The sequence below is a fragment of the Corylus avellana genome, chromosome 9, assembly GCF_965113065.1.
Source record: "Corylus avellana chromosome 9, dhCorAvel1.hap1.2, whole genome shotgun sequence".
NCBI lineage: Eukaryota > Viridiplantae > Streptophyta > Magnoliopsida > Fagales > Betulaceae > Corylus > Corylus avellana.
The window spans coordinates 20,525,213-20,548,395 of NC_142498.1; the positions used below are offsets into that span (position 1 = coordinate 20,525,213).

The 23,183-nt window shown below is 32.4% G+C and overlaps 2 protein-coding genes across 2 annotated transcripts; one reads left to right on the plus strand and one right to left on the minus strand.

The window, feature by feature from the left end:
- The first annotated feature begins 7,910 nt into the window (after positions 1-7,910).
- On the plus strand, positions 7,911-9,246 carry LOC132190350 (uncharacterized). Its single transcript, XM_059605320.2, has one exon. The coding sequence runs from the start codon at positions 8,207-8,209 to the stop codon at positions 8,993-8,995; it is 789 nt and encodes a 262-aa protein (XP_059461303.2). The 5' UTR covers positions 7,911-8,206; the 3' UTR covers positions 8,996-9,246.
- Positions 9,247-12,758: 3,512 nt separating this feature from the next.
- CYP722A1 (cytochrome P450, family 722, subfamily A, polypeptide 1) lies at positions 12,759-16,370 on the minus strand. Its single transcript, XM_059604987.2, has 10 exons — positions 16,129-16,370; positions 15,703-16,024; positions 15,267-15,416; positions 14,921-15,107; positions 14,721-14,800; positions 14,461-14,547; positions 13,869-13,947; positions 13,670-13,776; positions 13,452-13,570; positions 12,759-13,282 (listed from the first exon to the last, which is right to left on the minus strand). The coding sequence occupies exons 1-10, from the start codon at positions 16,368-16,370 to the stop codon at positions 13,153-13,155; spliced, it is 1,503 nt and encodes a 500-aa protein (XP_059460970.2). The 3' UTR covers positions 12,759-13,152.
- Positions 16,371-23,183: the final 6,813 nt, after the last annotated feature.

Sequence of the window (23,183 nt, forward strand, 5' to 3'; positions counted from 1 at the left end):
TTGTTTAATTGGAAGCCTGGTTTGTGTGAAGGATATGCCTCACTTTGGATGCAGATTGCTATTGTTATTCTACCATCCTACACTCTGCCCACATGAGCCTCCAGCTAAGGTTAAGCTTTGATTCTTTTGGTGTTAATCATAGTAAGCCTAGAAAGCCCATTTTAGTAGGCTAAGGATATGCCTCATTTTTTTAAATGGTTTTTTTGTTTTGTTTAATAAAGTGTAGTTTTAAGCGTTTTGTATTTTTAGTTATTTGTTAATAATTTTGTTTTAAAACGAAAAACGAAGAAAACCGTAACGTATCCGTATCTCAAAAATGAAAGCATAATCAAGCTGAATCTTCAATGATATTATGGTCTCCCAAGAAAGACAGAGAATCCTGAGTAAAAGCGACATTTTTATAGTGATTCCAAATTTTAGCTAAGCTGAATATTTAACTGTAGAAGACGATGAAATCTAGCAAATGGGCTGAGGTTGCGTTTGGCTATGCTTCTCTTATCTGATGACTTGACTCTAAGTTCTAACAACAAAAATTAAAGAAATCACAAATAGATGTCTAGGCATGCTGTAACTCGTAGGCCGTAGCATTAGCCTGTCCTTTTTCCGTTGGCATTACTTTTCTTTTTCAAAAAGAAAAGAAAAATGCTTAGGTAATACAATTTATATATACTTTTATACGTTTAGGTGGCAGTTCAAATGAATGTCTCGTAATTTAACATAAATTAAAAAAAAAATAATAATAAAATTTAATTATTTAATAACTAATAGAATTAGGTGTGACGTAGATTGTTTTAATTTGTAAAAAATTTATAATCAAAATTTACAATTCGCTGACAAATTACAGCTTATTCGGACAGCTCTCGATGAGAGACAAATGCAAGGCTTATCTATCCTTTTTTGTGGAGTTTGCATCAATCTATGCTACCAACAAGATAGAAGAGTCGACTAGGAATATATAAGATCATGTAATAAGATAAATATAAAAGCAGAATAATAATAATGAAGGAAATAAAATAAACTCAGAGATTAAGGTGATTCGGCATATAGTCTACATCCATACATTAAGAACCTGTTTGAGATTGCGTTTGAAAAATAAAACTTTTAAGTTAAAAATAGCTTTTCAACAAAAGTTTCATTTTTAAGCTTTTACCAAAAATATTTTTTTCTTCGGTCTTTCTGAGTGTTAAAAACACTTTTAGGATCCTTAAACGCAATTTCAAACTGGCTCTAAAACCGTTATAGGCTACATCTTTCCTTGGTGAATGATTTGATTACATAGCTCTATTTATATTTATAAAGCTTTAACATAATTTTTTTTTTTTTTTTTAAGAAAATAAGCTTTAACATAATTTCAAATACAAAACAAATCCCTTTAATTAAGGATAATTAATAACAAATCAAATCATCAATAATTACAAATTAAATCCTCATTAATCAAAATGATTTATATTCTTAACAGTATATATATATATATATAGTCCCTACGGCCGGCAGTGCCTGTGGTATCTGCAGCGCGCAGATCTCTCTCCTTGAGTTAAACCCCATCCAGCCATCCTGCCTGCTTACATGGAAAGGTAATATTGATATGATCCTATCCAATGAATCTAAGTAATTAGTACACACTAAACTATTATCAATACAATACAAAAGGTAAATTACAAAAAATTGCCTGTAGTATCTGCAGCTCGCAGATCTCTCTCCTTAAGTTAAACCCCATCCAGCCTGCTGCTTACATGGAAAGGTAATACTGATATGATCCTATCCTATGAATCTAAGTAATTAGTACACACTAACCTATTATCAATACAATACAAAAGGTAAATTACAAAAAAAAAAAAAAAAATTATAATAATAATAATAATAATAAATACAATTTAGCAAATTTATGGGAGAAAATGCATCATATATATGCAAGGATAGAAACCTTTTTTTTTTTTCTAATAATTATTTTACTTTTTACTTATTTGTCTTTATCTACTTTTGAATAGGTCATTGTTTGAAAATAAATAAATAAATAAAACCGTCACGCCAACTTTATAAAATAAAAATATTGTATAAAACATTACTCATTAAATATAGATCATGGCATTCAGTTGATTTATACAACGATAATATAATGAAGGCGGTGAGTTTTGGGGTTTTCTAACATTCGGTAATAGACCTTTTAAAAATTTACAACTTGAGTTCGATTCTCAACTTAACATCTGCTTAGTTTAGTGGTTTCAAAATGTGCAATTTAAAAAAATAAAAATAACAAAATGCAGTTAAGGATCTGATAAAATCGCAACTCAGCATATTAGATGGTGTTTTTGAAAAACACACACCCCTAGTGTTTGGTGTGCGAAAACATGAATTTTTTCAAGTTTATCAAACCTTTTTTTTTTTCTTTTTTTTTTCAAATGCAATTTTAAACAAAATATCTTTTACGAATGAGATACAAAATCGTGATGCCAAACAAATTAATGGAATACAATTACCTTCTTATATACTTATCAAGTCAAGTTGTCCAAAAACAATACTATTGTCAATGATATTTCCATAGATAATTATTCATACTTTTCTTAGAAGCAGAATATCCCATGGAAAATATTGCAAGATAGCAGGGTGGTTGAGTTTCACATTAACATAAACTTTTGTTTTTTTCCTTTTGGTAAGATTTTTATTTTATTTTATTATTTTATTTTTTTTGGCTGCAATAAGATTCTTTGAACATTCCAAGACCCAAGGATTGCTCAGTCACTTGCTGTAAGTGTCAAAAAGTTTGTATTAAATCTGTCATGAGTTTATCCATTAAAAAGCCACTTTTTATTTTTATTTTATTTTTTTAATTATTTTTTTAATTATTTTTTAATTATTTTTTATTTTTTTTTATTTTGGTAAGCAATATCCTTTGTTTGAATTTAACCTCAATATTGGACCACACCCTTTATTATTATATAAAAAAAAAGTCACAAATAACTAATACAATATCATAGAAAGGAAAACATAGTTAGTCAAAATAGTGATGTATGATCAATAAAAAAAAAAGAAGAAGAAAGTGTATACATATTTACATAGTTAAACCCCACAAGTATAATTCAAATCTTACACGGGACCTAATTAATACTTCTTTTTCCCCTTTGGTTTGTTTTCTTTTATTGAAGTGGTAGAAGGCAGATCGTCAATGGCTGGTTTTCCTTTTTATATATTGATTATCTTATCCTTATGTTACCAACTTCGGCCATGAATCCACATACAAGAGAGGATTAATTGTCTATATATATATATAGTCAAATTCTACATATGTATATATTGGAAGGACTAATTTGACTTTGAAGTATTCATGACTTCATGTAAATTATAATTAATATACTGAGATTGGTTAATTTCAGCTATAATTTGGCAAGTTGGTGGGATTAGTTGGCAATCAGCACTCCTAGGATTTGGCACACGAGCTACGGTATCTATGTTCTAATCTCTAATTGTTGTTGTTATTAATTTTATAATAATAAGTTAGGTTGGTCTCGAGGTGTCATTTTCTTCTGTGGATTTTGCAGCAAAGTAATTCAATTTAGAGATTGAAATTTTTAAGATATTTTATAATTCGAATTGTTAATAATTTTGGACCTTTGTAAATAGGTGCACATATTCGAGTGCCCTATTCCCTCCCACTCATGGGTGGATGATTAGCAGAACAGTTGGAAGAGTGGAAGTGGCAGGCAATATGATTACAATGAAACATGACAAAATCCTCAGAAAATCTTGTCTTGTAAAAGAGTGTCAATCATGTAAATAAACCCTAGAGATGCATAATTACCTTTCCTAATTTGTTGCCTAGGAGGCTACGACACCATACAGTTGGATTCAGATTCCTAAATTCGGGCCCCATATATATATATATATATATTGGTATGGAATAAAGATTTTTACAACAAAAAAGCAAAAATGTGATAAAAATATACTAAATTTTCATCGATAATAATCCACCTTATAGTATATGACATTTTAAGCGGTTTGGTGCAAAAAAAGCCTGAATTTCCATAATTTTATAATTTTATAATTTCAAAGAAATTTTAAGAGATCATTACAGTCGGAAATCATGGCTTTGTTTGGTAAAACTTTCTTTTTTATTATTAAAACAAAACATTAATAAACAATTAAAAGTGCAAAATACTCATACAACACTTAAAAGTTATTTGTACTTTTAGCTCTCTTAGGTCCTATTGAGCAAACATGGGTGAAGGATATACTCAGATGTATTTATAATATTGTGTTATTAGAGCAATTTATTCTGGCTGTTTAGAGCTTTATGTTATCAGATACTTTTATTTTGAGGAATGAAATCATTATTATTTAAAAATAAATAAATAAATTCAAACAAAAGAATATACTCTCTAAAAAAAATTAATGAACCAAGCCTATATTCCTCTCTTATTCTTTGTCTTAATTTTTTAATAGTAATGCTATTTTTCTCAATCATTTAATGTTGATTAACGTGATATATTTTAACTGATTTTTTATGTCAATTATTTATATATATATATATATATATATAAAAAGAAGAAGAAAAGAATCTATTCAAAACACAAGAAGTCAAAAATAAGTGTGAAAGAGTAAGGTTCCCCAGTGAATTCCGGTCTTGGACTGGCAGAGACCGGTGTTCACACGGCGAACGTACAATTCTTTGGCTGTCTGCCTAATTTTACCATTGTACCCTTCTCACTGCATGGCTGCAAAAACTTGGTTGAAAATTTGTAGGCCAACTCCATTGCTGATTCATTAAAATGTTTTACAAAGTATTCAAATGCCCAAAAAACACAAAAAAAAAAAAGTCAAATGGTTACTTTTACTATAAAATATGTCAAATGTTGTATTGGGCGAGAGTGTGGATTCTTGCTCAAACAATAGTCGATTCCTCTTATGACTCCTTGTTATTACTACCACCGGCCGAGCCCATTTTTTGGGGAAAATAGTAATAAGGGGGTATTTGAATACTATTTTTGTTGGTGCATATGAAATAATGTACGGTATGAATATACATATAATAATGAAAATCTTTATGTCACAGTTGTAAAAATGAGACATTATATTCACAACTCAATGATTTCAAAAGTGCTTCCTACAAAGCGTATATAATATAATATGTTAAAGGACGCTAAACAAGCTTTTTTTTTTTTTTTAGTTCTATAGAATTGACACATATATATTTTTCTAACAAAATTATACAGTGATAAAAAAAATATCTATAGTCCAAGAATTTCCCGAAAAGGCTATTTCTCATACCAATACAATAATTACAATTAGTTATTAAAAAAACCAAAAAATGCCCACCCTTTCAAAAGCAAAAGCCTTTTTTTTTTTCTTTGATGAGTAAAGCAAAAGCATTTTTGTTTTGTTTTACTGTAGCACCCTTACTGTTCAAGATTTGCAAGGACTCATCCATGTAAGGGACGGACTGCAACACCCTACCAATAATTGATAGTAAAATAATTAGAAATTTGTGTTAAAGTAATTATTAAACGTTTCATATCAGTTTAAACTTTTAAAACAAGTGATAATTTAATATGATATCAGAGCTAAATGTCTTGAGTTTGAACTTTGATTCTGTCAATTTATCGCATATTTCAATTAAATATTTCACTTCATGAAAATGACTATTAAAGCAATCTCAAACAAGCTCTAAAAATAAATAAAACGTAACTTTTGTCAAAAATCATTTTTGAACTTAAAAGCTATTTTTCTCAAATATAATCCAAAACATACTCTTAGAGCCGGTTTGAGATTGCGTTTGAGAAATAGAGCTTTTAAGTAAAAAAAAAAGCTTTTGGACAAAACTTTTATTTTTAGGCTTTTTGGTCCCTTAAAAGCGCTTTTAATTTTTTTACCAAACGAATACGTTTTTTTTCAAATTGACTTTTTGAGTATTAAAAGCATTTTTAAACTCCTCAAACACAATTCCAAACAAACTCTTAATATCATTCATTTAACTCACGTAAACGCAAAACGCAAAGTTTACAATTCACAACTTTATATCCCCGTGAAGGAATTAACGCTCATCCTTACACTTGGGCAAGAAAAAAGGAGAGGGCAGAAGAAATCCATTTATCCCAAATTAAGAAAAAGGCAAAAAGGGTACGTGGAAAAGTTACCAAAACCGTGAGGGTTATATCGGGTTTTTTATGGTGGATTAGTAAATGAAGGACACTTGGACAGTCTGTCTCGCGTGTTTGACGGAAGATTTTTACTTTTTCTTTCTTTTTGTGCCAATTCTTATTGACACTCTGTCAAGTTGGTTTCTTTTGGCCGTACGTGTCAGTTCCTAACACCATTTGTTTTTTTTTTTCCCTCTCTCTCTTCAATTGAATCAATCAATCATTCATGGGTTTCATCAGCTCCCACGACCAAACCACCCCATGAGTTTTTTCTTTTCTTTTCTTTTATTGTTTTTCACTTTTCTGAATTTCATGAGCTTCCCATGCAAATCCATTTTGTGAATACTGCTTTTTGGTTTGTCTTTTTCTTTTTTGGTTGAATGGATATTGATGCTTTAGAATACTATCCTATATCCCACTTTGGATTCGAATTGGTTCTAATTTTTGTTTGTTTGCTTCAATTGAAGTCTATTCTATTGTAATTGTGAGAGGTTTTTATTAGATTTATTTAAATAATAAAAAGAAGTAAATAATGTAATATAAAAGAAGAATGATGAAATAAAAAAAAAAAAAAAAGTGATAGTATTTTAATATTATGTTTTAAAAAATAAAGCGTGAACAATAACATAGCCAAACATTGCCTAAAGCGTGAACATTATCAAAGATCTCTTTTTATTGTGAGCTTGATTGCAATTATTCACACTAGTTAACATAATGTATTTTAAATAATTCTTATGTTAGTCTCTTGAAAAAAATATCTAAATTAAATGTAATTAATTAGTGTATAGAAGAAAACATCACTCTAATATACTATACTATGACTAACGCTAGTTGTGGCATATGTTATCTGCCAAGCAATTTTAAATCTTATTAGTATCCACATGTCATCATAATGGGATACACTAGAATCTAATAAAATTTTTATATTTTACCCATAAAAGTTTATGTGGCAAGATGCCACATAATCCTTTTTTTTTTTTTGTCTTTTTCCCTCCACTAAAAATATGATGTGGCATCTTATCACATGGACTTTTATGGGTAAAATGTTGAGTTTTTATTAGATTATAGCATGTCTCGAGAAAAAAAAGACAAAACAAAAAGAAAATGTGACATTTTTATAGATAAAATATGGAGTTTTTATTAGATTCTATCATATCTCATATTTTTATCCTCATAAAGTTGATGTGGCTTTTAAAATCACCATTAAATTTTAGATGAATTATACTTAAATTTTAATTTAATAATAATTTAAAAAGTTTCATCAATTTTAAGAAAATAAAAAGACGGTCAAAGGCTAATAGCATTACTCAATTCTAAATTGTTTGGGAAGGGGACAGAGAAAATGCCCCGTTGGCAGGCGTTTGTGTCCGTCCTTTAAGTCTATGCAGTCAGCGGACAAACGGACCCTACTACTCCCCACGAGTGGAAACGTCTCAGTCCTTTCACCACATAAATAAATAAGTAAATGAATACATACATATGCACAGGAATGTTTTTTTTTTATTCATTTTCATGTAAATTGTCTGATAAAAATAAATAGAGTAACACTTTTTTTATTTTTATTTTTTATTTTTATGAATAATATTTAATTAAAAATGGGATAACTATAACGTCATTATTTACATTCAAAACTTTACTTTTGTATCATATTTAATTACTATTTATTTTTAATTATTTAATTAATTAATTAATACAAAAAGAAAATCGGAATTATTGATGGTCATGGCTCAATAAAAGGAGGGGCAAGTACAGGTATCTACCAACGCCTAGAGTCTTTTCCATTCTGCATTCAACGAAAGCCCAATAATATGAAGCTAAAAATCCCAAGCTACTAAACCAATCTATCCCTCTGTTTTTGCCTAATTTTCCCTCACTTTCTTTCCCTTTCTCGCACTCTGTTTCCCGGGAAATCTTTCCAGACGAACAACTTTTTAGCCCTTTCTTTTTACAAGCAAAACCCACGAGCCTTTGACACTTGTTCTACCAAAGCCGTTTGTTGTTTGAACATTTAATTCCCAACACGATCAGTTTTTATTTTATTTTATTTTTTATTTGGGTTTGGGAAACGAAAATATATGGCATCCTACGAAATCGACAGCGTCAAGGCTGAGAAAGCCAATGCTATGAGAAGGTATAATCGGCAGCGAAAGGTCAAGTGGGTCGTACAAATCTGTGCTGCTTTCGTTGTGCTTGTGCAATCCACTACTTGGCTTCCGGTCGTCAAAGAAATCTCCAGCGGGTTTTCCCGGCGATTCCTCTCCCTGTTCGATTCCACTTTCTACGTCTTCATGCTCGTCGTCGTGCTCGTTTTAGTCCTCTACGCCTCGTCCGGCCAAAACGAGGCCAAGGTCAATGTCTACGACGAGTTCCTTCAAAACCAGGAGTCCGGCAGGAGGTTCGGTACCGGAGAACCGCCGGCGGAGGAGGCGCCGTTCCATGACAAACACATCGTGTGCTCGGAGAATGCGGTCTCTCCCGTTCACGATAATTATCTCACGGTTTCCACTATCACCCAGCGTACGGTCCCTCAAGTCCAGCCAGATTCGGTTCGTGCAGTTTCCGCTAAGGCTATGCCGGAAAAACATTACCGGAGGACTAAATCGGAGAAGTTCGAGCTGCGAATTGGGGAGACATCTCGAAGACAGTTGCGGCGATGGGAGACGGAGATACGCCGCGAAATAGTGAGGCCCGGCGAGGAACCGGCGAGGAGATCGTTCTCGTACTCCATGGAGAAACTGAACAACGATGATTTCAATCGCAGAATTGAGGAGTTCATTGCAGAAAACAAGAAAATTCTGAGGGAAGAGTCAACAAAACACGAATCCGAGTCAAGTTTGGCCCTCACTCTGATACCTGGAGCATGAACTCTGTCAATAAAACAGAACAAAAAGAAGGAGTAAATATTAATGGATATTATTTAGTATTACGAATGAAAACCTATCTGGGTTTGTTTTCTAACTAGTTTTTATTATCCTAAATTAAGAATTGGGATGTACAGTAATGATATATTTACTCCCAGTTCTGAGGGTATTACGATGTGACAATCTTTTCATGGAATTTCCGAATTTTTGATGATGTTTAATATGTGTTTATGTCGATCAGATTCTGAGATATATTTGCATATTTACTTTGTTTGATCTGTTTGGGCTCTGTTCAAGTTTACAGGTTTGTTGGCCTGTTGAATCCATATATATATATATATATAATTCATAGGGAACTCTTCTTTTCCTAATTATTATTATTATTTTTTTATTTGTTTCCTCCCCATAAACTCACTTAATTATGCAGGAATCAAACTAAAGTAGAAGCTTTTTTTTTTTGAAAATTTTGATTTATGAACTTGTTTCAATTTAATTGGACTTTGGAGCATGGACCCATTATTAAGGGGGGCGGTGGGGGTGAAATTGGGGATTATGTGAGTAACTACCTGTCTGCTTTCTCACTTCAGATTGTGACACTGAAAGGGACTTTACAATTTACATCCCATCAAAACTCAGGGAGCTGAGTAGACCCATAGACACTATTGATTGATTTTATGACCCTTATATTTTCGAGTCTTCACGAAAGTCCCTGTTGGATGATAAGGTTGTGCAGATGCCGGTTGGGTCATTTAGTACAACCTAAATGAAGGGTTTCTTTTCCACCAATTGTTTGAAGCATCGTTGAATGAATGTCGTTGGTCGTATTGGCTTCATTTGGGACAAATTTCCTATTTTGACTTGTCAAGATCAATTCATTTGCCCTCGGCTTGTGCCTTCTCTTTGCCTCGAGCGCAGGGATTCCACGAGTTTCTCTTTTCAGCAATTCATATGATTCTGTCTTTTACATTGATTACCCCACTAAACTGACCCCCCTTTTCCATGTTAATTACATCAATATGAAAAGCAGTTGAGAAAGCAGATGATGATTAATAATTAATCAAGAGTTTAAACATATAAAAAATAATTTATTTAATTATTTAATTAATATTTTTAAGCTATTTTCACGTGAACAAATGAAAGCAATTGAGGTAGTTGAAGAAGATTAATGGGCCCAAAATCAGCGAATATCCTTACTGATGTCACATAATTTACACAATTATATTAAAACACCACATATTCCAAAAATTTAAACAAATAAGAAATAATTTGTTCGATTATTTAATTAAAATTCTAACATTATCTTCGCACGACGAACACGTAAATTCTTAAACTCATTATATTTACTATAAAACCATATTAAATCAGAATTATACTAAAAAGATCAATGATGAACATATAATTGACGGTCTCCTCGCAAGGTGAAATGTTTGGTTTTTCAAATTTCATCATTGCAATGATATAAAATAATACAGAAAGAGTCTAGTGTGCCTAATTTTCGTTAAAAAGTTTGTAATCTTCTTCATGGAAAGCCACCTTAGGCCTGCTAGAGTAGTAGACTGCCTAATCAGCTAATCTCCTTTAGTTGGGTTGTCATAATTACCTGCACTAAGCCGCGAAGATCTGTGGAAGTGGAAGATTGATGACCTTTTTAATTTGTTGTGTTAAAGTTATCATCATCACAAAGTCTTCTAATTCTTTCTCATCTTTTCTTTTCTTTTCTTTTCTTTTTTTGTCCCCTCCACTTTTTTAAATGTATGTAGTATTATAATTTTCTTGATTTTATTTGTTTTTATCAATTATGAACTATTATGCCAATTTATAGAGATTTTTGTGGTAAAATTAGAGTCCTAACAACATTCTTTTTTTTTATTATCATTTTTTAGGGTTAAATTTACTTTACCCATATGAAATTTCTTGAGTTTTTCAATTTGAACTCTAATGTTTCAAAAATTTTCAATTCAGACCATCCTGTACTAATTTTCGTCTAATTGGACGGAGATCATCCCATATGTATCTCACGTGAGATTTTGATGACCTCTATTTCAATTTTACCCTCATTAAAACCTATGAAATTACGTGATTACCTTCATTAAAATCTATGAAATTGAGGGTAATACGTAATTTTATAGGTTTTAATGAGGGTAAAATTAGAATAGAGAGCATCAAAATCCCACGTGAGACGCGCGTGAAATGATTTATATCCAATTAGACGAAAATTAGTCATGGAGGGTTTGAATTGAAATTTTTTGACATATTAGGGGAGTACATTGCCAATTTTTAAACATTGAAATTCGAATTGAAAAACTCCTAAAACTTAAAGAGATAAAGTGAATTTAACCCTATTTTTTAAATTTCCATGATTTTGGGCTTTATTTTCTTTATGATTTTTATTTTTTTTTGGGTGAATTAGGGGCCCATATAAGGTAATAATGGGGGCTTGTTTATAAGGAGGCAGCTTGCTCTTATCGATTGGATTTATGAATTATGCAACAAGCGGGATCAAAGAGGTTTTGTTGTTTAATAATTTTTTCCTGCTTTTGTACTTTTGTGTGTTTTTCCGGGGGGGCGCATGTGCCAGGCCACAAACAGTTGTACCACACAATCATCCCAATAATTCTGTTTGGAAACCACTTTCCTTCCGTACAAAAAAAGGCCCAAAACTTGGTCCATCCGGCTTGTTTGGCGTTGCTATTCCTTTCTAAAAAAAAATAGATTTATTTCCATTGTCTTTGTCTCATCTATAAAATTATAATCGACAGTCATGGTTCATACTAATTTCAACCGATTAGTACATCCAAACAATCCCGTGAATCGTGATAACCAAATTATCTGATATGGTCACATGACTAGGAGTGAAAAAGGGAGAAACGGAAAGATAATTTTTTTTATTATTTAAAAAATTTAAATGACATGTCATCATGCTAAGCCTACTTTACAAACAATAGTGCCTAAAATTACTATTGATAAAAAAGTACATATAAAAATAACCTATATGTCATTTAAGTTGAGTATATTTTAATTGAAATTGAGAGGATTTTTATCGCAGTAACTAAGCTTAAGTCTATAAACTTTCTCTATTTGCTTCCACTTTTCTTTTCCTATTTTATATATTACACAAATTTTTATATGGTATCGTAGCCAAATTCAAAAGATGCAAATCAACATGTTTACACCTTGTGAACCGGGTTTTAATTTTAGTTTTCGAGAAGTAAGTCTAACGAAGGCTAAATAAAGCACCGACAACAATGGAGTAGAGAAAATTGATAACCGAAGGAAAAAAAGTCCACAAAAAGTAACTTTGATATCCTATAAAAAATAAGATTGTATATTAAATCACACTAAAAGCAATGTTCGTGTATATATATATATGGCCAATGTAGGAGTATATATACAATGAAGCAATGTAGGACCACAATGCAGTGAATAGAATTAATACAACGTAGGACATATAACCTAACACTCTCTATTTTGAGATTCGTTTTCAAATTTTAATTGTTCCGGTTCCACGACATAAAAAAAGTTGGTACTTACGAAAGACAAAAACTCTTCTAGCTTTGAAATCCTTATCTAACAGACTAACAGCCTTAGCTTTGAAATCCTTATCCTCCTCCTCCCCCTTCCTCCCAACCAGGCCAGCCTGTACTTTTCTACCAACAAGCAAACCATATGTTAACAGCTAACACTTGATTAATTATATATAGCGCGTGCATGCGACAACTAAAGACAAGTATATAAACAAGTGCAAATTAGGCATTTGTTTCCCCAAGTCAACATCATAAACAATAGCATGAGCCTTCAAAATGAGAAGTATAATCCATATGTTGGAACCTGATATTGCAACAAAGCTTAATCAAAACAAATATTTGTCTCCACATTTGTTGTCTAGATGCCTCACTGCTGAGAGTCCTTATGCTTCTTGAGTTCTTCATGCTTGCATTTAATATTACACCGGAATAATGCTACAAACTAGAGTCCGCATCCGTTTGATAAACGGTTTTGACATGATTTCAGCACAATACTATTCATCCCACTCTTTCATTTTTTTAACATTCTCTTAGTTTTTACATCATATCAATTATTCGTTATTACTATTTAAATAAAAAACGACCCCCCAGTCATTTATATGCATACATTTAAATCTCACACATCAAAGAATCTTCTCATCCTCTGTGAATTGAATCAGATGTAATATTCTCGCTGATTTTTGTCACATGCACTGGACAGCCGCTTTTTAGTCTTGAAAAAAGCGCCCATTTCTCTATTCTTTTGTCGGGGTCGATCACCTTCCACCTTAACAAATTCGAATTCAGGACCTAGTTAATGTAGTAGTGTATTTGTTCGGAACAAGTAAACGGCATCCTCAATTGCTTGCAATTCAAAAACTTAATTTCTAAGAGATCCCAGTCCGGCCAGTATTTGGGTATGCCGGATTTTATGAGAAGAAAAGGAAAATATTCACCTGAATGTGATGATGAGACGGTGGAGAAAGACAAGCATCATGGCTTTGGCCATGTTGATCCCAAGGCAAGTTCTCCCTCCCATCCCGAAAGCTAAGAAGCTGTATGGCTTTGACTCATCCTGTCCATGGGAGACCAAGAAAACCTCATCAAAACTTTGCTACTCTCTCTAGCGAAATTAATTTTGCCATTTTTTTTTTTAATTGAGATTAATTCCTACGTCGAATCTTGGAGGATTGAACTTGTTTGGATCATTGTACACCACAGGATCCACGTGTATCGATCTAGCATCAATATTAACGTTCCATCCTCTCTTGATCTTAAATCCTACAGTGTCAAAATCATATTAAATTAAATTAGGTTAAATAAGCCTGAAGTAGAGTATAATATCCTTCCCACACCATGATATAAACACAAACCTTCAATCTCACAGTCTTGGAGGGCTTGTCTTGGGAACCATGGTACTACGGATGCCATTCTTAAGGATTCTTTCACAACCTGTACAACATGAGTGACCATCATTTATTTAATTTTTTTTTTCTAATTTCATGTATTTAACTTTTCAAATGCATGCACACGGATATGGATTTTTAGTAATTTTGCTACTGACAGTAAATATGAGAGAGTTCTTTTGAGCCACACTTGCCCAAATTAATAGATAGACGAATTGCCTAAGACCTGATTGGATATGTGAAAAAAAATTACCGAAAAATTCTCATCTAAAAAAGAAAACGATGAAGATAGCCTCTAGTAATAACACTGGAATATTCCACTAATCATCATTGGAGCAATTCTTCCATCATTTATTTTTACACAAAAAAAATTCGTTCATTGGAGACTCTTAGTTTTACAACTCGTGAATCATGCCCATATCTGTTACTCGAAGCCAGAATATATGTAAAATATATAATATTTTTCGTATATTCTATATTTGATTACAATTAACTAAATAGAAAATATTTCAATATATTTTCCATATGTTCTATAGAGTGAAATTGAATTAGTGAGTACCTTAGAAGCATAAGGCATCTCACTAAGATCTTCTAGTGAAAGATATGACTTATGTGAAGTCTTTTTTGCCACGTGCAATTGTTCATTCTGCTCCAATCAGCAAATCAGCATTCAAGAAGAGTTGGAAAAAAACACAGTAACGTTAATTATTAATTTAAGTTTTTGAAATAAATAATAATTTAAAATAATATCAAAACAAAGGTTTTGAGTTCGAATCTTTAAGTACTAACGGTATTGCGCATAAACTTGCATTCACTTACTCTAAGTGTCTCAAGGACCTCTTGGTTCTCATCCAGGAATTTGACCATCCATGTGATTGCACTTGCTGTTGTATCCTGACCTGCATGTTATGTAAGATGGGCTGCATTCAGGAAAATTATGCTCTTGGCAAGAAATTCAAGAATCATCCCCTGGGATTTAATTATAAAGATATTGAAAAGCTATTGGCATCTTTACTAACCTGCAATAATCATGGTTATGATGTTATCTTTAATCTCTGCATCTGTTAGCCTTGGAGCTTCATCACTAGATGCTGTATCATCCTCCATCAACATGTGTTGTAGAAAATCTTCATGATAAGCTTCTGTGCCACTTCTTCTTCTTCCACTAATTGCCTTTTCCAGTAGGTTAATTATTCTTTTTCTGGCCTGAATTGTCATTTACTAGTCTCAATTTTACGGCCAAGATTTAAAATATTTTTAAATGACGGAACAACATATTCATTTAATCGCAACATAATTGTCATGTAGCCAATTGACTAGGAAGCCCAAGTTTTCAGATTTATGGGCTTTTATGCGTAGGTTTACCTGGAGGCCTTTATAGAATCTTGTCCCAGGTAACCTCAACGGGAATGCAAGCATTGCTTCACAAACTTCAGCGACCTCCTTTTGCAAAATCTCCACTTCATGCCCGCTCTCTAGACTTAACAGCATTTTGCACATTGCTTTGCAAGTTATCTGCACCAAATAATAATCCCCAAATCAAATACTAGATGAACTCTCAACCATTCGTAGACTGCTCAGGTTCTCGGCCCATTGGGTCAGCTCTAGTTTTTTTGTAAGACTTTTATTGGGCCTGAACTGAGATATGCCGAATATCCAGTGTTTGTGACTCTGGTTATAATACCACTAAGTGGGCCACAGACTAAGAAAAGCACGGGCCCCATTTAAGGGGATTAGTTATTTTTTTAATTATAATTTTTCATTAAATCCCACAGAAATTTAGAGGGATTAGTTATTTTACCTCAAGTGCTTCATCGAGTACGACGACAGTGCTTCGATGTTCCCAGCGGCTAAGAGTTTCGACAACCAGCTCATCAAAGTGTTTGATGATGACTGAAACAGAGGTTGTTGAGAACAAATTGGCGAGCCGGCTACGGATGAGCTTGTGATGTTGGTGAGCCGCGCACAGAAGGCTTTGATCTCCCACCAGCTCCGCGATTGACTTTATGTATCTCTTCGTGAATTTCCCCCCGTCATTGTTTAAGATCGCCTTGGCAGATTCCGTGCTCGACACAAAAACATGCGTCTCCCCGAACAGATTCGTCCTGAAGCAGCTCCCGTACCTGAAACAATTACTAGGCTGGCCTTAATAATTAGGGTGCTGAGCTGAAGAGATCGGGTGATCAGAAAATACAAATTAAACGGAAGGCCTGGGTTTACGGTTTACCGGAGACGGCGGACTCGGACGAAGTCATAGAAGCCTCTGCCACTGTTGATTGAAGCCATGAACTGCAGGGTCTCTCCAATCAACGGCAATCCTAGACTCCCCGGAGGAATACCAGCGGTTGATTCTCTTCTTTGGTACTTCATCGTCTTCACTATTTGACATGTTAAAAACAACACGGCACCTAAAGCGAGGAGAGTGTAGCAGCAAATGAAAGGTTGATCACGGGGCAATAGGGGAAGCATTTTCCTTCACCTGCTACCATGGGTGCATTATTTTGCTGCATATATATATATATAGGCACATATACACAGTAAATCCACAAGCAGGGAAGGGCCACGCGTGCGGTGGAGACAATGTTGTTCAAATTTTGGCCGACAGCCGCCACTTATGTTGTTTTTGAAATTTCGGCTTCCACTTCGAAACCAAAGTGGAGTGTCAATGGACGGACGTAAGCTCTCCCTGGATGAGTAGCCCCTGTGCAGCTTTTTTTTTTTTTTTTTTTGGGCCAAACCTTCCTGGGCTTGTTTGGGAAGGATTTCCTTCCCAATCTCAACTTCTATCAATTTATTTAAAAATTAAAAATTAAAAAATATATATTTAAGGGTGGCGGCTGAACCATCCCTCAGAGTCTCAGGGGTGGGCACCCCAGCCACTTCAACCACCCCAATTTTATTTTTAATTTTTAATTATATATATTTTTAATTTTTAATTTGATTTATTATTATTACCATATTTTATATTCTTTAAACAATCCATGCCAAACATAATCTCAACATTTTTTTTTTAATTAATATTTACAATTTTGAGTTCAGCTGAGTAAAATAGAAAGAAAAAAAATCCCACACCCAAACGAGCCCATTACTAAAAACAGACACTACGATTAGAGTATTTATTAAATTATCTTTTAATTTATATCGGACATTTGATGCTAATTTTGGATCTTTGCACTATGACTCAAATCGAAAGATGCCGCCAAAAAGGATTCATCATTTAATAAATCTAAACAATTTGCCACATTTCAGGAATAATAAAACGGTAATGTGTAGTGTATAAAAAAAAAAAAAAAATTTTTTGCACTGGCGTGCGTGGGCGTGCCACGCACGCCGCGTGCTTTGCATCATTACTCAAAACAAGAAGACTAATGAAAAATGATCAGCTAGGTTGAGTGGTACCATAAAAATCGGCATTGTTTACACGAAGACATAGAGAGAGAAACATATATTATTGCATAATACAAAAAACTATCTCCGTATAGTGAATGAATGAATACAATATTGAATTTATATATGATCCACATGAGTTCACAGATTTAATCGTTGATTTATTAAATTTACAAAAAAGGATGATTAATCGAAAGAATGAAGCGTAACATACCTCCAAAGAGTATTACAATTGGCTAAATATTAAGATTTATGAGCGAAAGTCGCTAGTTCAAATATTTCGTTTTTCTCTCTTTCTACCCTTACGGTCATAAAATAAAAAATAAATTAAAAAACACACTTCTTGAATTTTAGGAAGTAATAAAATTAGTGATTGGGCTCTTTCTGAATTTATAAGATTATGACTTCTATCCACCTGTGCAACAAAAAAAAAATCCCTGGAAGAAATGTTGTCAAATGTATATCTTTGTCGTATTAGTATGAGGCATGTTACGCAACCATTTTTTTTTTACAAATTTAATAGATTAATTATTAAATTTGTTAATTCATGTAGATCCCACACAAATTTAATGGTGGATTCATCCATTTACTATAAAAATGGTTAAAAGATGGAAAAACAAAATAAGAATATGAAGTCTATTATTTCTATCGGTATATCCCTTAAAAAACAAAAACAAAACAAAAACAAAAAACAAAACTAGAGAGAAGAGAAGGAAGGTGGGAAAAATCCCTAAGTGGTAGCTGTGTTATCCTCTATGGGCAGATGAGGACAAAGTGACTTTGGCCCGATGATGAGGACCACCAACATTGAATTTTAATTTATTAAAAACTAGAGGCTCCTTGAAATCGAGCAATACAATGTTGGTGGTCCACCATGGGCCGTGAATGAGGAGTAATTTTAAGTGGCTTATTTGTGTCATATTAAGAATGATGTGACTATTAAAATTACTATTGAGCTTTTAATTGATTATTACTGAATTTTGATCAAATAGTGATTTTAATAAGTATATTATTTTAAGTAGGATACAAGTAAGCCACCTAGAATTACTCATCAATGAGGTGTCGAGTTTGTCATGATGGATACATTTGACTTTGACATTTTGTGTCTCTCACCTAAATTTGTTTTTCATCGGCACACCTTTGTTTTTTCTTTTGACGGGTGGAGGGAAACACTAATAATATTATAAACTCAAAAAGTTTAATGATCAATTTTATCACTTTCTAAAACCCAAAAAATGTTTTGATAAACATGAAAACCACATTCACCATTTTTGTATTTAACCCAAAAACTTAATTTGATCTTCTTTAAAGTTTTATAAAACTATTATCATATTTTGATCTAAACATTTATTTAGAATTTATGTATATGCATGTCTAAAACCACACACACACACACGTATGGACCATACTATATATATTTTGACATAATAAGTAGCTAGAGATTATGTGATTAAAAAAAAAAAAAGTAGCTAGAGATTAGGTAATGTTTTAAAATTACCTAAAATTTAATAAATCAATAATGATTCATCTAAAATTTAATTGTGATTTTAAAAGCGAAATCAACATTAAGAAGATAAAATTAGAATAAAAATATGGTACATAATATTATTAATGGATTTATTGACAATTTGACACAATTGGATTTCTAAGGACATAAAAAGATATTTGCATGCTTGGAGATCTAGCGGACACGTCACCTAATATCCACGTGGTTTTGGTGGCCCCCCTTTTATTCTTCACCAGATTCTAAAAGGTGAAAAAAAAGAAACGTATTTTTCAGTCATCTTCTCCACGCCTAACACTCCTGTATATATCTCCGTCATCCTCGACAAACACAAGCTCCATTACACTAATTGCATCTCGCAACCAACGATCAAGAATCACTCCAATTAACAACCCGGTTGAGTGGTACCATAAAAATCGACGTTGTCTACACGAAGACATAGAGAGAGAAACATATATTATTGCATAATACGAAAAACTATCTCCATGCAGTGAATGAATGGATTCAGTATTAAATTTGTGTATGACCTACGTGAGTACACAGATTTAATTGTTGATCCATTAAGTTTACAAAAAAAAGGATGATTAATCGAAAGAATGAAGCGTAACATGCCTCCAAGAGGTAGTACAACCAGCTAAATACTAAGACTCCGTTTGGTTTGCTGAATAGACCCTTGGATTGGACTAGCTAACACTATGTATAGCTAGTCATTTGTTTGATAACACTCTATTCCTGGGAATAGTTTATTCCCATGGGACTACTAATCTCATACACACAGGGTTAGCTAAGCCACTAAAAAATGAGTAGCTTAGCTAATTCTTTCCTGTGAGATTAAATTAATTGTATAAATTGCCAAAAATAACCCCACTTGTGAGATAAAATTTCGTTCTCTCTCTGATTCTTCTATATTTCTCTCTCTCTCTCTCTCTCTCTCTCTCTCTATATATATATATATCTTTGTTTCTCTTTTCTCTATCTCTATATTTCGTTATCTCTTTTTTTATCTCTCTTTCTATTTTCTCTCTGATTCTTCTGGTACAGTTTTTCTGCAAGTGCAAATAAAATTTTTTTTTTCTCTATGCCATCTCCCTTCTCTGTACCGTTTCTCAATTTTTTATTTTTTATTTTTTTTTATTTTTTTGATTTTCTGTACATTCTCCAACTATATTTTTTTGATTTCAAGATTGAGTTTGATTGTATTTTCTCCAACTATTTTTTTTATATATATATAAATAATTCTATAACGTAATTGCAAAAAAAAAAAAAAAAAAAAAAGGCCACATACCTGATATAATTAAAAACAAAAAAGAAAAAGAAATTATAGTAAAGTTGTTTATGTTTTTTTTTTTTTAAAAAAAGAATGAAAGTCCTTAATAATATAAATTGTATTTGTATTATAAGGATATTTTAGGAAATTTGATCACAATATGATTCCATTCACCAACATATTGCATTATACCAAACGAAGGAATATGATTAGTTAGTCTATTCCAGCGTTACAACAAAACAAAGGAATATGAATAGCTAATCTATTCCACACTCTTCTATTCCCAGTAGTAGCTAATCCTTTTCCAATGGACTAGACATTCCGCGAACCAAACGAGGCCTAAGTTTTATGAAGCGAAAGTCGCTAGTTCAAATATTTCATTTTCCTCTATTCCTACCCTTACAGTCATAAAATAAAAAATAAATTAAAAAACACACTTCTTGAATTTTAGGAAGTAATAAAATTAGTCATTGGGCTTTCTGAATTTATAACATTATGACTTCTATCCACCTGTGCAACAAAAATAGAAAAATATAAAAAATCCCTAGAAGACCAATAAAATGTTGTCACGTGTATATCTTTGTCGTACTAGTATGAGGTATGTTATGCAACCATTTTTTTTTTTTTTTACAAATTTAATAGATCACTTATTAGATTTGAGAATTTATGTAAATTCTACACAAATTCAACGGTGGATTCATCCGTTCATTATGAAAATTGTTAAAAGATGGAAAAACAAAACAAGAATGAAGTCTATTATTTCTATCGGTATATCCCTTAAAAAAACAAAAACAAAAAACAAAAAACAAAACTAGAGAGAAGAGAAGGAAGGATGGTAGTGGGAAAAATCCCTACGTGGTAGCGGGGTTATCCTCTAAAAGTGTACAAATCAACTGAACTAGGCCTATGAGGATCAATGGACCACGATCATAGGCCGATGAGGACAAAGTGACTTTGGCCCGATGATGAGGACCACCAACATTGAATTTTATTAAAAACTAGAGGCTCCTTGAAATCGAGCAATTCAATGTTGGTGGTCCTTTTCTTGATTACTACCATTGGCGGTGAATGAGGAGTAATTTTAGGTGGCCTATTTGTGTCTTATTAAGAATAATATTTTGTTTTTTTAAGGGATATACCGATAGAAGAGAAGGAAGGATGGTAGTGGGAAAAATCCCTACGTGATAGCGGGGTTATCTTCTAAAAGTGTACAAATCAACTAGACTAGGCCTATGAGGATCAATGGACCACGATCATAGGCCGATGAGGACAAAGTGACTTTGGCCCGATGATGAGGACCACCAACATTGAATTTTATTAAAAACTAGAGGCTCCTTGAAATCGAGCAATTCAATGTTGGTGGTCCTTTTCTTGATTACTACCATTGGCGGTGAATGAAGAGTAATTTTAGGTGGCCTATTTGTGTCTTATTAAGAATAATGCGGCTATTAAAATTACCATTGAGTTTTTGATTGATCATTATTGAATTTTGATTAAATGATGATTTTAATAGACACATTATTCTTAGTAGGACACAAGTAAGCCACCTAAAATTACTCATCAATGAGGTGTCGAGTTTGTCATGATGCATACATTTGACTTTGACATTTTCTGTCTCTCACCTAAATTTGTTTTTCATCGGCACACCTTTTTTTTTTTTTTTTTTTTTGTGACGGGTGGAGGGAAACACTAATAATATTATAAACTCAAAAAGTTTAATGATCAATTTTATCACTTTCTAAAACCCAAAAAATGTTTTGTTAAACATGAAAACCACATTCACCATTTTTGTATTTAACCCAAAAACTTATTTTGAAATTCTTTAAAGTTTTATAAAACTATTATCATATTTTGATCTAAACATTTATTTAGAATTTATGTATATGCATGCCTAAAACCACACACATACGTATGGACCATACTATATTTTGACATAATAAGTAGCTAGTGATTAGGTGATTAAAAAAAAAAAGTAGCTAGAGATTAGGTAATGTTTTAAAATTACCTAAAATTTAACGAATCAAGTATGATTCATCTAAAATTTAATGGTGATTTTAAAGGCACATCAACATTAATTAGGAAGATAAAAATAGAATAAAAAGATGGTAACGTAGATTTATTGACAAATATAATTAAAAATCCACACACACACACACACACATATATATATATATATATATATAAACTTTAAAGCATATATAATTCTTTACGAATGCGGAATTACTCCTCTTTTCGAATTATTCCAAACTAAGACAAAAAATAAAATGAAACAAAGAATATATAATGTAGCTGACTTCTGATTATTAATTGATCCAAATTAAACATATCTATAGCTTTACAAGAGAAAGATGACAATAAAATTCTACTATATCTTCCTTCTATCTCCATGTTTCTAACCACATATTTATCCCAAAGTTGTTTTGTATAATCCTCTTTGTTGATTTTAAACTTTTTTTTGAGGGGACATATTAGAGAACATAAGTTGTCATTTTGATTAACATGGGAATATGCATGCTTAAAGTCATAACGTACACCTTTAGGTCACATGCATGCACGGTGCACCTATTGTTAACCAAACACCACATCAGAAACGACCGTTATTCAAAACATAGCACCTTTCATCCAAAACAAAGGCTACCGGTTCAAAGTTCAAATTCAAAAATCAGCTAATTACTAAATTAATCTTCGCATAGAGACGAATAAGATGATCAACACTCTGAGTCTCTGACAGCATTAATACAAATTCCATAATACAAGGTTATATTCAAAAGTGCAGATGATGTTTGTTGGAGCGTTTGTAGGCCCAAAGATTTATTTCCTCAACTATTTTCTTCATCATGGAAAACTTGCGAGGGGAGCCGTACGACAATGGAGTTATTGCAAAACAAAGAGATGGGCACAGGCCTACGGAAAACTTTTCGATACTTCAGTTAGCATATTTGTTTTTGAATTAAGAAAAACATTGAAAAATTCGCCTCTAGGTTCTAATGGAGTAATGCTAGAAGTTATTATTGTGTTATTCCAAGATTTTGATCAAATGATAACTTTAAAAGCCATCTCATTTTTTGAGTGACACAAGAAAAATATTGAAAAATTCGCCTCTAGGTTCTAATGGAGTAATGCT

What these genes read in the sequence shown, in the direction of transcription:
- LOC132190350 (XM_059605320.2), top strand. Translation starts at nt 8,207, where the DNA reads ATGGCATCCTACGAAATCGACAGCGTCAAGGCTGAGAAAGCCAATGCT.
- CYP722A1 (XM_059604987.2), bottom strand. Translation starts at nt 16,370, where the DNA reads ATGCTTCCCCTATTGCCCCGTGATCAACCTTTCATTTGCTGCTACACT. An exon ending in GTCCGAGTCCGCCGTCTCCG is followed by an intron (nt 16,025 to 16,128) that starts GTAAACCGTAAA and finishes TAATTGTTTCAG; the next exon opens with GTACGGGAGCTGCTTCAGGA. An exon ending in CCAAGACTGTGAGATTGAAG is followed by an intron (nt 13,777 to 13,868) that starts GTTTGTGTTTAT and finishes TTGACACTGTAG; the next exon opens with GATTTAAGATCAAGAGAGGA.